This window comes from Microtus pennsylvanicus, chromosome 2 (genome assembly GCF_037038515.1).
Source record: "Microtus pennsylvanicus isolate mMicPen1 chromosome 2, mMicPen1.hap1, whole genome shotgun sequence".
Taxonomy (NCBI): Eukaryota; Metazoa; Chordata; class Mammalia; order Rodentia; family Cricetidae; genus Microtus; species Microtus pennsylvanicus.
The window spans coordinates 142038450-142051725 of record NC_134580.1 but is presented as its reverse complement, the minus strand read 5'-3'; the positions used below and the strand labels follow the sequence as shown (position 1 = coordinate 142051725).

The 13276-nt window shown below is 51.2% G+C and overlaps 1 protein-coding gene across 2 annotated transcripts in view; it reads left to right on the top strand.

Moving 5' to 3' along the window:
• Window positions 1-7155, top strand: part of Ptgis (prostaglandin I2 synthase) — a 36614-nt gene extending 29459 nt beyond the window's left edge. For both annotated transcript variants that reach the window (XM_075963127.1, XM_075963126.1), the window contains exons 8-10: window positions 737-918; window positions 1184-1335; window positions 4024-7155. In XM_075963127.1, the coding sequence (XP_075819242.1) occupies window positions 737-918; window positions 1184-1335; window positions 4024-4168 (479 nt within the window). In that variant the 3' untranslated portion in view covers window positions 4169-7155. The remainder of the gene's footprint in view (window positions 1-736; window positions 919-1183; window positions 1336-4023) is intronic.
• The last annotated feature ends 6121 nt before the right edge of the window (window positions 7156-13276 follow it).

Below are 13276 nucleotides of genomic sequence, written 5' to 3'. Positions count from 1 at the left end.
TGCCAGCACTATGTCTCTCTTCCTCCTTCAGCCCCATTTTCTACTGGGGTGCCCTTGGGCTATGGAGGCTGGCCAGCTGCCAGCAACTGGAGGCGGAGCCTCTCATCCAGCATTCCCATCTTAAATCCCAGGAATGTGTTCATCGGCCTTTCGGGTTATATGCCCACCCAGAACCAAACATGGGGCTCAGAGGGGTAGGCCAATTGGCCAATGAAAACTTAAACCTACCAGCTAAGAGTAGATCAATTGGGTTGGAGAGATGACTCAGAGGTTAAGAGCACTGACTGCTCTTCCAGAGGTCCTGAGTTCAATTCCCAGCAACCACATGGTGGCTCACAACCATCTATAATGGCCAGCAGGAATATATGCAGACAGAACACTGTAAACATAATAATAGTAGTAGTAGTAGTAGAACAACTGTCCAACTTCTGGAAACGGGTGTGGTCCCTAGATGAAGGTCAGGGGACTGTTTCCTCAAGAGAATGTACGCTGCAGGTAGAAGCAGACACTGAGGCTCTAAACTCTCCCCCACAGGTGTCAGATAGCCCTGTGGCTTCCACTCTCCCATGGCCCCTCACATCCAAGGTTTCTCAGGGACCACAGAGTGCACACTTGGTCACCTGGCTTTTCCCACCTTGCTGTATGACTGTGTGCAAGGTGAACCCTCTGCCCGTTGCTCTGTTTGTCCAGCGGGCCAGAGGGAAGCTTGCTAACCCTTCCTGCCTTGCGCTTGCAGACAGCGTGCTAAATGAGACCCTCCGGCTCACGGCTGCCCCCTTCATCACTCGCGAGGTCATGGCAGACCTGGCCTTGCCTATGGCAGATGGGAGGGAATTCTCTCTTCGACGCGGTGACCGCCTCCTTCTCTTTCCTTTCCTGAGTCCCCAAAAGGACCCGGAAATCTACACAGAGCCTGAGGTCAGTAGCAGGGGCAGAGATGGACATCTCAGGGACTGTGGGAGTGGGGGAAGCGAGAGACTGGGTCATCAGCCATCCTGGGCATGGCAGCCTGCTGTGATCTTCGCTCCCTCTGCCGCCTGGGAATTGTCATCTCTACAGTCCTTAAAGCCAGCCCCTGTCCAGTCACTTCCCATCATGCTCAGTTATGACAAGTCTGCACGAGCTCCCCAGTCCTTCGTCCTGGTGCAGGCTTATGTGGGGTGACATCACCTTCTTGTTTCAGGTATTTAAATACAACCGATTCTTGAACCCCGACGGGTCGGAGAAGAAAGATTTTTACAAAGATGGGAAACGACTGAAGAATTACAACATGCCGTGGGGAGCAGGGCACAATCAGTGCCTGGGGAAGAACTATGCCATCAACAGCATCAAACAGTGAGCGGGTGGCAGGGCATGGGGGTGGCAGGGTGTGGGGGCAGCGGTGCATGGCCCAGCAGGGAAGGAGCCCATTGGTGGGGTGTGACCAGGGCAGGGCTTGGATGTGGCCCAGGAGGTAACCAAGGTGCGGTGACACCTGATGCCTCTGTGGCTTTGACTAATGCCTCAGGCTAATGGTTACAGGATTAGATCCCAAACTGGCAGAGTCAACTCCTGTCCGCTAATCTGTTTGTGTTTTTAAAATGTGGGCTCTTTTAAAAATCAGAAGCATTCTCGAAAAAAAAAAAGGTTCACATCTCTGATTTCTTACACAATGATCAGATCTGGCAGCAGGGTTCTCCCTCTGAGGGTGGCGTGGGAACACCAAACGCTGGCTGCTGAGTCCAGCTGGCCGTGGCTGTCCATCTGGGGCTGCCAAAGCAGGTCAGACCTCTGTGGCAGAAGCTGGCTGAACTTCAGGGTCCCCCCTTGGCTGTTGTAACTCCTGAGAGATTAAAGAAGCTCCTATGTTCTCCTCCTGGGATTCCCCGAGCCTCAGTTTCCAGGATCACAGACTGCCTGGATCAGGGGCTGTGCTCTCTGCCATGGTTCTACACAGCTCCTGTAACCTGAGCCTGTCTCCCCAGCTATAGAATGTGGGTGCTTATTTCAGCTCCAAAATGGGTTAGAATGGAGCTTCCTAAGTGCCCATTCCATCACCTGACTCATCCCAGGCTCTGAGAGATGTTAGCCAGAGTCTGTGTTAGTCACATGATTAGCATGCAGGCACTGTGCCAGGGCACAGCAAGTCACATTAGCCTTTTGATCTCACTTTTCTCAACAGTAAAGTGGAAATAATGACAGTTGGTTCTGCCCTGATGCTTGCTATACCTTCCCCAAAACCACCTTGTCATGCATAATCAGAAAGTAGAAACAGCAGGTATCGGGCTTGGGCACACAGGCCGATCATGCCAGCTATGGGGCAGGCTAAGGCAGGAGGATGGTGAGTTCAGAGCCTGCTTCAGCCACTTCGTGAGCTCTTATCTCCAAATTAAGAATAACGAGAGAGTTGCGGCTGGATCTCGATGTGGGGCTCTTGACTCCTGAGCATCATCGTCAGCATCACAAAACAGAGTGAACCTCAAAAAATGAAACCATAGGTTATAGGCAAAGGGAATCTGAAGCCTCACATTGAATATGTCATCAGTGACACACGAGGAAGATTGTTGCCAAATGCTAGGTGGTCATGCAGCTTTACACGTGCTTACAGAATGTACAAGAGGTAGAGAGCTGGCTCAGTATTAAGTTACTGCACAGGACCGGAGTTTGGTTCCCAACACTCTATTTGGACAGCTCACAACAGCCTGTAACTCTTGCTCCAGGGGATCTGGTGCCCTCTTCTGGGCCCTTCAGGTACTGCATTCATGTGCACATATCCCTCCCTGACCATACACACACACAATAAAAAACAAAGCTTTTTTTAAAAGGCACAAAGTCTGATGAACAGGGCGGTCAGCGGATGCTCATGCGTGCATGCTCAGCTACTATAGGCTCGGCATTCACCCCAGCATCTGAAACATGAGACAGCATGAGAGCCAATTGAGGTTTGCTTTCTGCTCATATTTGTGCCCTAATGTATCAATCACACCAGGACAGATTGTCTCATTCAAATCAATAACTATGATAGAACCTTGCAGTTCCTGCTTCATCCGGTTTAGGCAGACAAAAGAGGGCTCTAGGTGTTTAGCATGGCACCGGGCTCATGGCGTCTCAAAAAATGAGTGAATTTGTTGTGACCACCGTCATTGTGATCCCCTGATAGGAAGCTCTCAGCCAGTGGTGGTTGTGACAGCTCCACCCACTGGGGACACAGGTAGTAAAACTCATCTCAGAGAAACTCTCCCTAAAGAGCTGGGAGAGTCAGCTTGTCTTTACTCCCTTTGACCTCACAGGAGAACCAAGCCCCAAGCGGGACCCTGGCGAGGGTCGCTTCCCCTTAAGTCTTGTGGGCCACTTTCCCTCAGCTTATCCACTTACCTGCTCCTCTTTCAGTGAGAGGAGAAAGTCCTTGCTGTGTGTGCATCGTGGTTTCAGGCCCCCGACTTGAGGTGGGGGACAGTGATGAGGCATGGGACATTAGGATCACATGGACAGCAGTGAGTCATAAGGCAGAGCCCGTCATTGTGTCTTTGAGGCAATGATGGCATCCTAGATATGACAGCTTTATGTGTCTCCAGTAGGTGGCGGTAGAGAGTGCTGCCTTGCAAAGATGGCCCTTGGTGACAGTTGCGTCACATATAAGAAGTCTTGAGGGAGTGGTGCAGGTTTTAATTTTACAGACCAAGGCTAACTATAAGAGTTTTAAGCTTAGGAAAAGGGGGTAAAGGCTTGCTCAGAGGCTGGAAGAGACAGTCTTGTCGCCATGAGCACTGTGATGCACCTGGGACTTAGGGTTCTCCAGGTGGCTGTGGGTGTAGGGTTAGAGACTCGTGGCCGGGGCCCTCCCTCTGGCCATGCCATCGTCTGCACGTGATGCCGCAGGCAGGAGAGCAGGGGAACCATACTCTGGCTCGTACACGATGGGGAAATGACGGCCACAGACACAGCCACTCAGCCCCGCTCGGCTCTGAGCTGTCCTCACCTTCCCGAGCTCTGCCAAGCCCAGAGCAGCACACAGCCTGAAGCACCCTTTCTTTCTCCCTGCAGATTTGTGGTTCTCCTGCTGACTCACTTTGACCTGGAGCTGGGCAGCGAGGACACAGAGGTCCCTGAGTTTGACCTCAGCAGATACGGCTTTGGCCTGATGCAGCCAGAAGAGGACGTGCCCATTCGTTACCGTATCAGGCTGTGACCTGTGCAGCAGACACCTCACTCCCCTGGGGCCTCCTGACTTCCCGTGCCTTCGTCATTGCCCCCCTGTTGCTCTCCTAGAATGATGTGTCCAGAGGAGGGGCCATAGAAGTCACAGAAAGCAGGAAAAGCCAATGAAAACTCTACATCCCTCTGTGAAGACTTGCTTCCAAACCCCCTGTCCTGTGGTACCCACAGTCCCCACCACCATGTCCCTGACTCCCAGCAGTCACCCTCCTTACCTTCATCAGCCATTGTAGTCCAGGCCTTGGCCAGCATGGCAGAAATGGGTCCTGGGAGGATGAAGATTTGTCAATGTGTTTTAAGTTCTGTCCCTAGATTATTAAAGAGACATGGCCCTCCCTCTATTCACATGGATGCCTGGGAAGATGCAGGCTGTACTCTGAGGGATAAGGTCCTCTGTCCTTGAGTCACAGGCAGTAGGTAGCTAAGACTGAGGTGGAGTGTGACCTGGAGAGACCTGGCCCTGTGAGGTGTTTGGAGAGCCAGTCTAAGAACTATCCCTGCACCTCAACGTACAAGCCCCAGCTACGATGTGCACAAGCCGGCATAACGGCTTTGGCCAGCTTGCACTTTAAATATCAACACAGCAAGGCATGGCGGCTGTGAGGCAGAGACAGGCACGCAGATCTCTGAGTTCCAGGATAGCCAGGGCTGCACATGCCCTGGCCACACTGGGCCACGGTCCCAAGAGTAGCTCTGCCAGGGATCCCCAGCGCTCACCTTCCTAGGGCAAGGTTTTGGCCGAGTCAGCATCAACACCCATAGTTCCTTCTGGTTCTGAAAGCACTGGAGTCTGAACCCCTGTTCTGGCTCTTGGGGGCACTGGTGGGTGCAGTGACAGGAACCAGCTAGCTTGTCCTCAGGCCACGCTGCACACCCTACTCTGAGCGCCCCAGCCTTTGTATGAAGTCTGGTGCAAACTCACCCTTAGGAGCAAGGGAGCAAGGGCTGTGGCTCGCAAACCTCCCTGTAACTGCAGACATGCTCACTCACTGTTAGGTCTTGTTTCTCAAGTGTCTTTTTTTTTTTTGGAAACAGGGTTTCTCTGTGTAGTCTTGACTGTCCTGTAACTCACTGTGTAGACCAGGCTTGTCTTGGACTCCCAAGATCCGCCTGCCTCTGCCTCCCGAGTGCTGGGATAAAAATGTGTGCCACGGCACCCTGCATCCTAAGTGCCTTTAGTGCTGAGACAGGCACAGCAGACCTGTATTTTCATTCCTCACAGCATCGTGGAGAAGATAGGGTGTTATGCCAGCTTTCCAGATGAGAGAGCCAGCTCAGAGAGGTTAAGTGACTTCCCTGGGGTCACACAACTCTTGCCAGTAGAGCTCAGACTATGCACCTCCCCTAGAAGCAGATGTCAGGTGAGCAGTGTGTGCTTCATTCCTAGGGCTCTAGGGGTGCAGTGGGACACTTCTGTTTGGCATTGGAGAGCTGACAGCCGGAAACACCCAAGCGTGGTGCAGCTTATGAGACACAGGCACATCTGTGATGCGGTCCTTTTAGGTGGAAAGACAGAAAAGACCCTGCGCCTGTGCGGTCCAGGGCTCACCTCTTGGAGCTTCCCTGGCCCTGGGTCTCCAGGCACCCTCGGGATTCCCGGATAGACAGTGTGATTGGCAGGAGTCTGGGCATCCCCAGGGAAACCCATCTTCATGCTTGGGTGACCCCCCACTGCTGCCTGCTTCTTATCTTTGCAGGAAATCAGAGCTGGCAAGCCTCCTGTGGGAGGATGAGCCAGTTTCCATGGCAACCCCCAGTTGCCTCCTCACGGCTGGAAGGGGAGGAAGAAAGTGGCAGAAATAGCTGCTGAAGGTCTCACAGGCTTCAGTCCTGGTGTGCTAGAGGGAAGCCCTTCAGAGCCCCATCCTAATTGAATCCGGCTGGACTGGTCCCAAGATGCTCACCTGGCTCAGCGAAGGGCTAGTTCCCTTTCAAGGTGGTGTCTCCTCAGCCACAATCATGAGAGTCAAGTATGAGGAAGATGGTTAAGGTCAGGCAGCTCTGGCGGGGACCCGAGGTGCTGAAGCAGCACCCAGAGGACTCATGCCTGCCCTCATTTCATTTCCTCCCCCTTTCCATTTCTTCCCTTCTTTAAATTCTGGGAATTTAGCTCAGTTGGCAGAGTGGTTGACGTGCACACACAAAGTCATCTCCAGTTCTGCATAAATTGGGTTATGGTGAGGCACGCCTGTAATCCCAGCAAGTGAAGGCAGGAGGATCAGGGGTTCAAAAGCCATACTTGGCTACCCAGTGAGTTTGAAGTCAGCTTGGGCGACACAAGATTGTCTAAAGGAAGGAGGAAGGGCCAGAGGAGTCAGCAGCTTAGAGAGGAGAGACGCATTAGCCACCTGCGTGGGCAGGCCCTCCGCTCTCCACTCCTGGCTGTGGGCTGGGTGGCAGGATGTGTGCTGGTGTCTTCAGGTCGATCTGTGGCGCATTTCCTGGGCCACCTCATTGTGTGTCTGCTGCTGTGTGCTGGACATCAAACCTTCTCCTTTAAGCAGATTTGCTTGTTTGCCCTATGCTGCCAGGAGTGAGCCGGTATCAAGTGTACCCCACAGATCTGTCAAGAATAAACTGGTCCTGGACAGTGGAGGTCAAGACTCTGGGCCCCAGAGCCTGTGTGCCTGGGTTAGATGAGCCAGCGTGCTGGCTGTCTGAGGCCTATCTCATGTCTCTCCTCAAGTTTTTCATTGGCGGACCCACTGTGGGTAAGGGGTCCAAAAGAGGGGTGAAGGGCTCATGGCAGGGGCTGGGAGCCCAGTCTCCGGATAGAGAAGCCTACAATGAGCTCTCTCCCGGGCTTTGGTTTTGATGCTTTTGTTGTTTTTAATAAATACAGCGTCACGGTGTATTTGTGAATGTCACGGTGGTGACGCCTTGCCGTTTCAACACAGCGCTCAAGCTTCATGTCATACCGTCAGATGGACGCGCGCCTATTAAAGTGGCCTTGCTCATCAACTGCCTCTGTGTGATTCAGAAGAGGGAGCTTCTGGGTCTGGGGGTGAGGCGGTCTGCTGGGAGGTAAACAGGAAGCACTACGCCACCAGGTCTCATCCTGGGAGGTCATTCTTTATTGTAAATAGTAAGAGGGGAAGGGCTATAAATAGGGGAGCTCGGAGGGTGGATTATCAAGAAGAGCGATGGGAAGGGAGGTGGGTGGCGGGAAGCATTAGGCAAGGGACAGTAAAGAGGAGAGGAGGTGGGACAGACACCAGGCCTGCAGGACAGGGAAGCTGAGCTCTCAGGAAGATACTATACCAGGAGCATCTGCTTGCTAGCCCTTCACCTCTGCAGCTTTGGTTTCTTCTTTTGCTGACTCCTCTTCTGTGTCTTGGAGTTCCCTGGCTCCTTCGAAGGGGAGAGAGATTAGCTTACCTTTAATTGCTTTGCTGGAAGCCTGCGTCTTAGTTGTTCTGTATTTCATCATCTTTTGGCCCCACACCCTGGAAGTCGATGGCTTTCAAAGTCCTGGCCACGGAAAGGCTCCCTCTGTGGGGACTTTCTCTGGTGGCACCCATATGTCTAGCCTGGAAGAGAACCCAGGAGACCATGCTGGGGTCTCACAGAGTACAGCCTGCACAAAGCATTATAACACACAAAGGCCTAGGCCATTGTGAGGTGGTGGATGGGAAGGTTCAAGGATGCCTAGGTGGAGGGGTGGATGAATGGGTAGTGGGTGGATGGATAGACGGAGCGATGCATGAGTATCTGGGGCGGATGAGGGGTTGGGTTTGTAGGTAGATGAGTACCAGATGGTGGTGAATGGGTGAGAAGTGGGGGGGGGTGGATGGAAGGATAGATGCGTGGGTGAATGGCAGGTAGATGGACGTGTTTAAAGGTAAGTGACGTATTGGTAAAAGATAGATGGGCAAGAGGTTGGGTGAATGGGCAGGAAGGTGGACCATGTGGGCACACGATTGAAAGGAGACGAGACAGACAGAAGTGAGTTGGCAAGCGTGTGGTGGGGAGACTGGGTAGATGGCTAAGTGAGACTTGGTGCCTGAGAACACGGAAGGAAGATGGTGAGGCTCCAGGACAGGTGACACACTAAGAGACGGAGGAACAAATAAACATTGGGTTGGCCAGAAAACAAGTTTTGTTCATTTAGGCCAGGAAACCCAGGGCTTGATAAATACAAACAGACTCTGAAATTAAAAAAGGCAGTCATTGGAGCTGAGTCTGGTGGTGCAAAGCCGGGATCCCACCTACTCACACAGCTAAGGCAGGAGGATGGCGAGTGTGAGCCAGCCTGGGCTATGTAGAGGAACTAGACTCAGACACTGGGTCACTCGGGGTCCTCCAACAGTTTAATGGTCTCATTTATATTGTCCTCAGTGCCTAGTGCAAGGGGGAAATAAAATCAATAGAGCAACACACACAGACACCTCCCCCTGCCCACAGCTCTAATATATAGTACATGGTCAACCAGTCTTGTCGTTATTGTTGTGGTTATTGTGTCAGTGAGTACTTCCCAGAGTTAGGTTGGATGCGTAGTGCGTCATCTATCACCTCATCCATGCTCCCAGGACCTGGGCAGCTGATGGGCTGATCCCTGGGGCAGCCGGGGTCCCATGCAACATGCACTCTGATATGGAATGATGCACGCATGTCCCCTGAGTCTCTCAGGGTCTCTCCACTTCCATCAAGCCACTTTTCTCTACTATGGAATTTGAGCACACAAGCATGTGCACCTGTGTGTGCGTGCGTGTGTGGTTGGGGGGGGTATCTTAGTTAGGGTTTCTATTACTGCAATAAAACACTATGACCAAAAGGCAAGTTGAGGAGGAAAGGGTTTATTTGGCTTTCACTTCCACATTGCTGTTCATCACAGAAGGAAGTCAGGAAAGGAACTTAAGAAGGGCAGAAGCCTGGGGGCAGGAGCTGATGCAGAGGCCATGGAGGGTGCTGCTTACTGGCTTGCTCATCATGGTTTGCTCATCCTGCTTTCTTAAAGAACCCAGAACTACCATCACAGGGATGGCTCCACCCACAATAGTCTGGGCCCTCCCCCACTGATCACTAATTGAGAAGATGCCTTAAAGCTGAATCCCATGGAGACATTTCCTCAGCAGAGGCTCCTTCCTCTCTGATGACTCTAGCTTGTGTCAAGCTGACACACAGAACCAGCTAGGACAAGGTGGGGGCAAGGGCGTATGGTATTAATTAGCCTTACTCTACCCGAAACTCAAAGAAACCTGAGCCGGCTGCCCAGTGGGACACAAATGAAGGATGGTATCGAATCCATGGAAGGCCGGACTTCCAACAGAGGAGCCTCTAGCCAGCACAGTCAGAGCGAGTGGCGTGGGTGGACCTCAGCTCCTCCTAGCAAGATGTTGGGCTGAGGCCCCAGCAGACAAGTCTTGAGAGAGCAGTGACCAGAATCAGATGGTCTAAGGTTGGAACTTGGCTGCACTGGGATGCCGTCCCCTGCATAAGTGTCGTGGCTTGTCCTTTAATCAGAGGTTTATGCAGCATCCCTTCTTTACAGAAAGATCACAGTTATAGCTCAGCTTTCCTTCTTCCCTCCCTCCCTCCCTCCCTCCCTCCCTCCCTTCCTCCCTCCCTCCCTTCTTCCAGGGAGTTTACTGGGTTTGAGCCAGGATCTCACGTAGCCCAGGATGGCCTTGAACTAACTATTTAAGCAAAGATGACTTTGAACTTTTAATTAATTAAATGTGTGTGGGTGATTTACCTGCATGTATGTCTGTGCACCGCATACATGCCTGGTGTGCACAGGGTCAGAAGAGGGCATCAGATTCCCTGGAAATGGAGTTACAATGATCCTCCTGCTTCTGTCTCCTGAGTGGTGGGAATACAGGTGTGGACCATCATACCAGGTTTCTCCTGGCCTCTGTTATGTTTTCTTTTTAAATATTTATTTTATTTTTAATTATGTGTCTGTGTGTGTGCATATAAGTGCAGGTGTCCCAAGGAGGGCAGAGGTGTCAGATCCCTAGAGCTGGAGTTAACGGGGTTGTAAAGCTGTCCGATTTGGGTGCTGAGCATGGAAATCGGGTCCCCTATAAGAGTAACCACCTCTCCACCTCCCCTTTCTATTTCTTAGATGTCTAAATTCTCCTCGAGCTAACAAAATGTCTGGTCTATGGAGAAAGGACTGCCACTGGTTAAGATCTTTTGGATGTGGGTGACAGACTGACAGCTGGCAGGGAAAAAGGAGTAATTTCACAGCACACATAACTGGGAATCCAGGGCACTGGCTTCAGGTGTGGCTGGATCAGGATCCCGAATGGTAGACCCTGTTCAGGTCCCTCTTCCCCTATGATGACTTTATTTCCAGGTAGACTTGGGTGGGGAGTACAAGAGGCTTTCTCCCCAATACTGGTCACCTTACTTCAAATATGTTTTCATGAAGGCTGATGCCTGGCCCAGAAGTGACCCTTTTGTAATGATCAGACACCACACCTGGGAACAAAGAGTCTCTATACTAAAGAAGGCAAAACAAAGTGGTGGGAGCACCTCCCCCCTAAGTTCCCCAACCTTCTACATGGATTAGTTAAGCATTTTAAAAACATTTACTTAGGACTGGAGAGATGGCTCAGCGGTTAAGAGCATTGCCTGCTATTCCAGAGGTCCTGAGTTCAATTCCCAGCAACCACATGGTGGCTCACAACCATCTGTAATGAGGTCTGGTGCCCTCTTCTGGTCTGCAGCATACACACAGACAGAATATTGTATACATAATAAATAAATAAATAAATATTAAAAAAACATTTACTTAGTTATTTCATTATCTATCTGTGTATGCAGTCTGTTTGGTATATGTTGTAGGAAGGCCGCTTGTTTATTTCCTGGCTACCCAGACTCCCAAAATAACCACACAGAAATTGAATTAATTAAGTCACTGCTTGGCCCATTAGCTCTAGCTTCTTATGGGCTAACTCTTACATATTAATTTAATCCATTTCCATTAATCTGTGTCTTGCCACGTGGCAGTGGCTTACCAGCAAAGTTCCGGAGTCTGTCTCTGGTGGCAGCTCCATGGCTTCTCTTTGACTCTGTGTCCTTTCTCCCAGCATTCAGTTTAGTTTTCCCCGCCTAGCTCTATTCTGCTCTGCACAGACAGTTTATTAACCAATGATATTCACAGCATACAGAGGGGAATCCCACATCAGGTACATGTTCATATATGTTCACATGTATGTGCAGTTCATATATGTTCACATGTATGTGCAGTTCATATATGTTCACATGTATGTGCATGTGGACGTCAGAGACTGATGCCAGGCCTCGTCCTCCATCACACTCCACACAGGGTCAAACAGTCTCTCACTGAAACCTGGAGCTGACTGATTCTGCTAGGCCAGATGGCCAGTGAGCTCCAGGAAGCCCTGTCTCTGCTTCCCTGGCCCTGGGATTACAGGTGTGCACACTGACACCACTGGCTCTTTTATCTGCATCCTGGGATCTGAACTCAGGTCCTGATGCTTGTGCTCAAACATTTTACTGACAGAGCCATCCCCTCACCCACCAGCTAAGCATTCTGGTTACTTAGGATGAGCTTGATACATAAGCCCCTCCCTGAGCAAACCACAGGCTTTACCCCTGGTGGTAAAAGGCTTTAAAAAGCTCCTCACAGGGGCTGGAAGGATGGCTCAGCTGTTAAGAGTGCTCTTCTGGAGGATCCGGGTTCTATTCCCAGCACCTACATGGTGGTTCACGACTGCCTGTAACTCCAGCTCAGGAAACCCACGCACAAGGTACACAGACATATGTGCAGGCAAAACACCCACACACAGAAAGTTAAATTTAATTTTTTCTGGGGATTGGAGAGATGGCTCAGAAGGTTAAGAGCACTGGCTGCTCTTTGAGAGTTCTTCAGTTCAATTCCCAGGAGCCACACGGGACAACCATCTATAATGAGATTTGGTGTCCTCTTCTGGTATGTAGGCATGCATGCAGGCAGAATATTGTATACATAATAAATAAGTATGTTTTTAAAAAAATCCCTCATAACCTAATAAAGCAGACACCATCTCTATGGCTACTCATTTTAGAGATGGGAACATTGCAGTTTAGAGAGGCTCACTTGTCCAGAGCCATGCCGAACCAGTCGTTCTGCCCCGGAGCCCTCTCTCTTTGCCATGAGATGGCCTCCACCTGAAGGAACTTTCCACAACTCCTTGCTGAGTAAACACGCAGACACCACAGGGCTGGATGGAGCTGATGGAGCCAGGCCTGCTGCCTGCACTTAAGCTGCCAGTGGGACTTTGTAGGTGAGGCAGCGATCTAACCACACAGGGTCTTAGGCCATGGCCATGGACTTGCAGAAGAATCTCTGCAGAGGCCCATGGTTGGTGAATTGCCCACCACCTGGTTCAGAGCTTACTTCGTTTGGCCGGAGCCTTCTTATGGGTCTCCTGAGACCACCTTGCATTGCTCAGGTCTCCCTGGCACCCTCTTTGATGGAGGGGTTGCTTGGAAACAGGCCTGAATGCCTAGGATCCCTCTGTGAAAAACTTCCAGGGCTCCCCAACTCAAGGAAACTCAGGCTCCTTCCCTCTGGAAAATAAAAGGCACTGAATCCAGATGTTCTAGAACATCGCATACTCAGGGCTTGGGCTCTTGGGACTTCCTCTGCACGCACAAGGTTGATGTCTCTCTGTGACTGCCTCCCTAGGAAGCCTCCCTGGACCACCTCATCCACCACTGCTGATGCCTCCATCAGGCATGCGCCTTGCTCCCTTCTGGCTGCTTTTCCTCACTGTACTTCTTACAGCTGAATGAGGCACTGAGTGACGTCTGTTTCTCCTGCCCTGGATCTTCCGTGTGTCACAAAGAAGCCGCTCACTGCTGACTGAGAGAAGAGCAGTTCTAGGTTGGGAAACACCTTTGCCTTCCGAGAGACTCAAGTGGGATTTATCAGACTTGACACTATTGACTTGCAGGGCAGCAGCTACCTTTATTATCACCGTGGGAACCATTCTCTGTGTGACTCTAGTGTTTGGCGACATCCCCTTGCCTTCACCAAACAGACACCAGGAAGATGCCCCCTTCCCCAGAGTTGTGATAACCAAACCCCTGTGTGGATGTTATCGCATGTCCTCTGGGATGAACGATG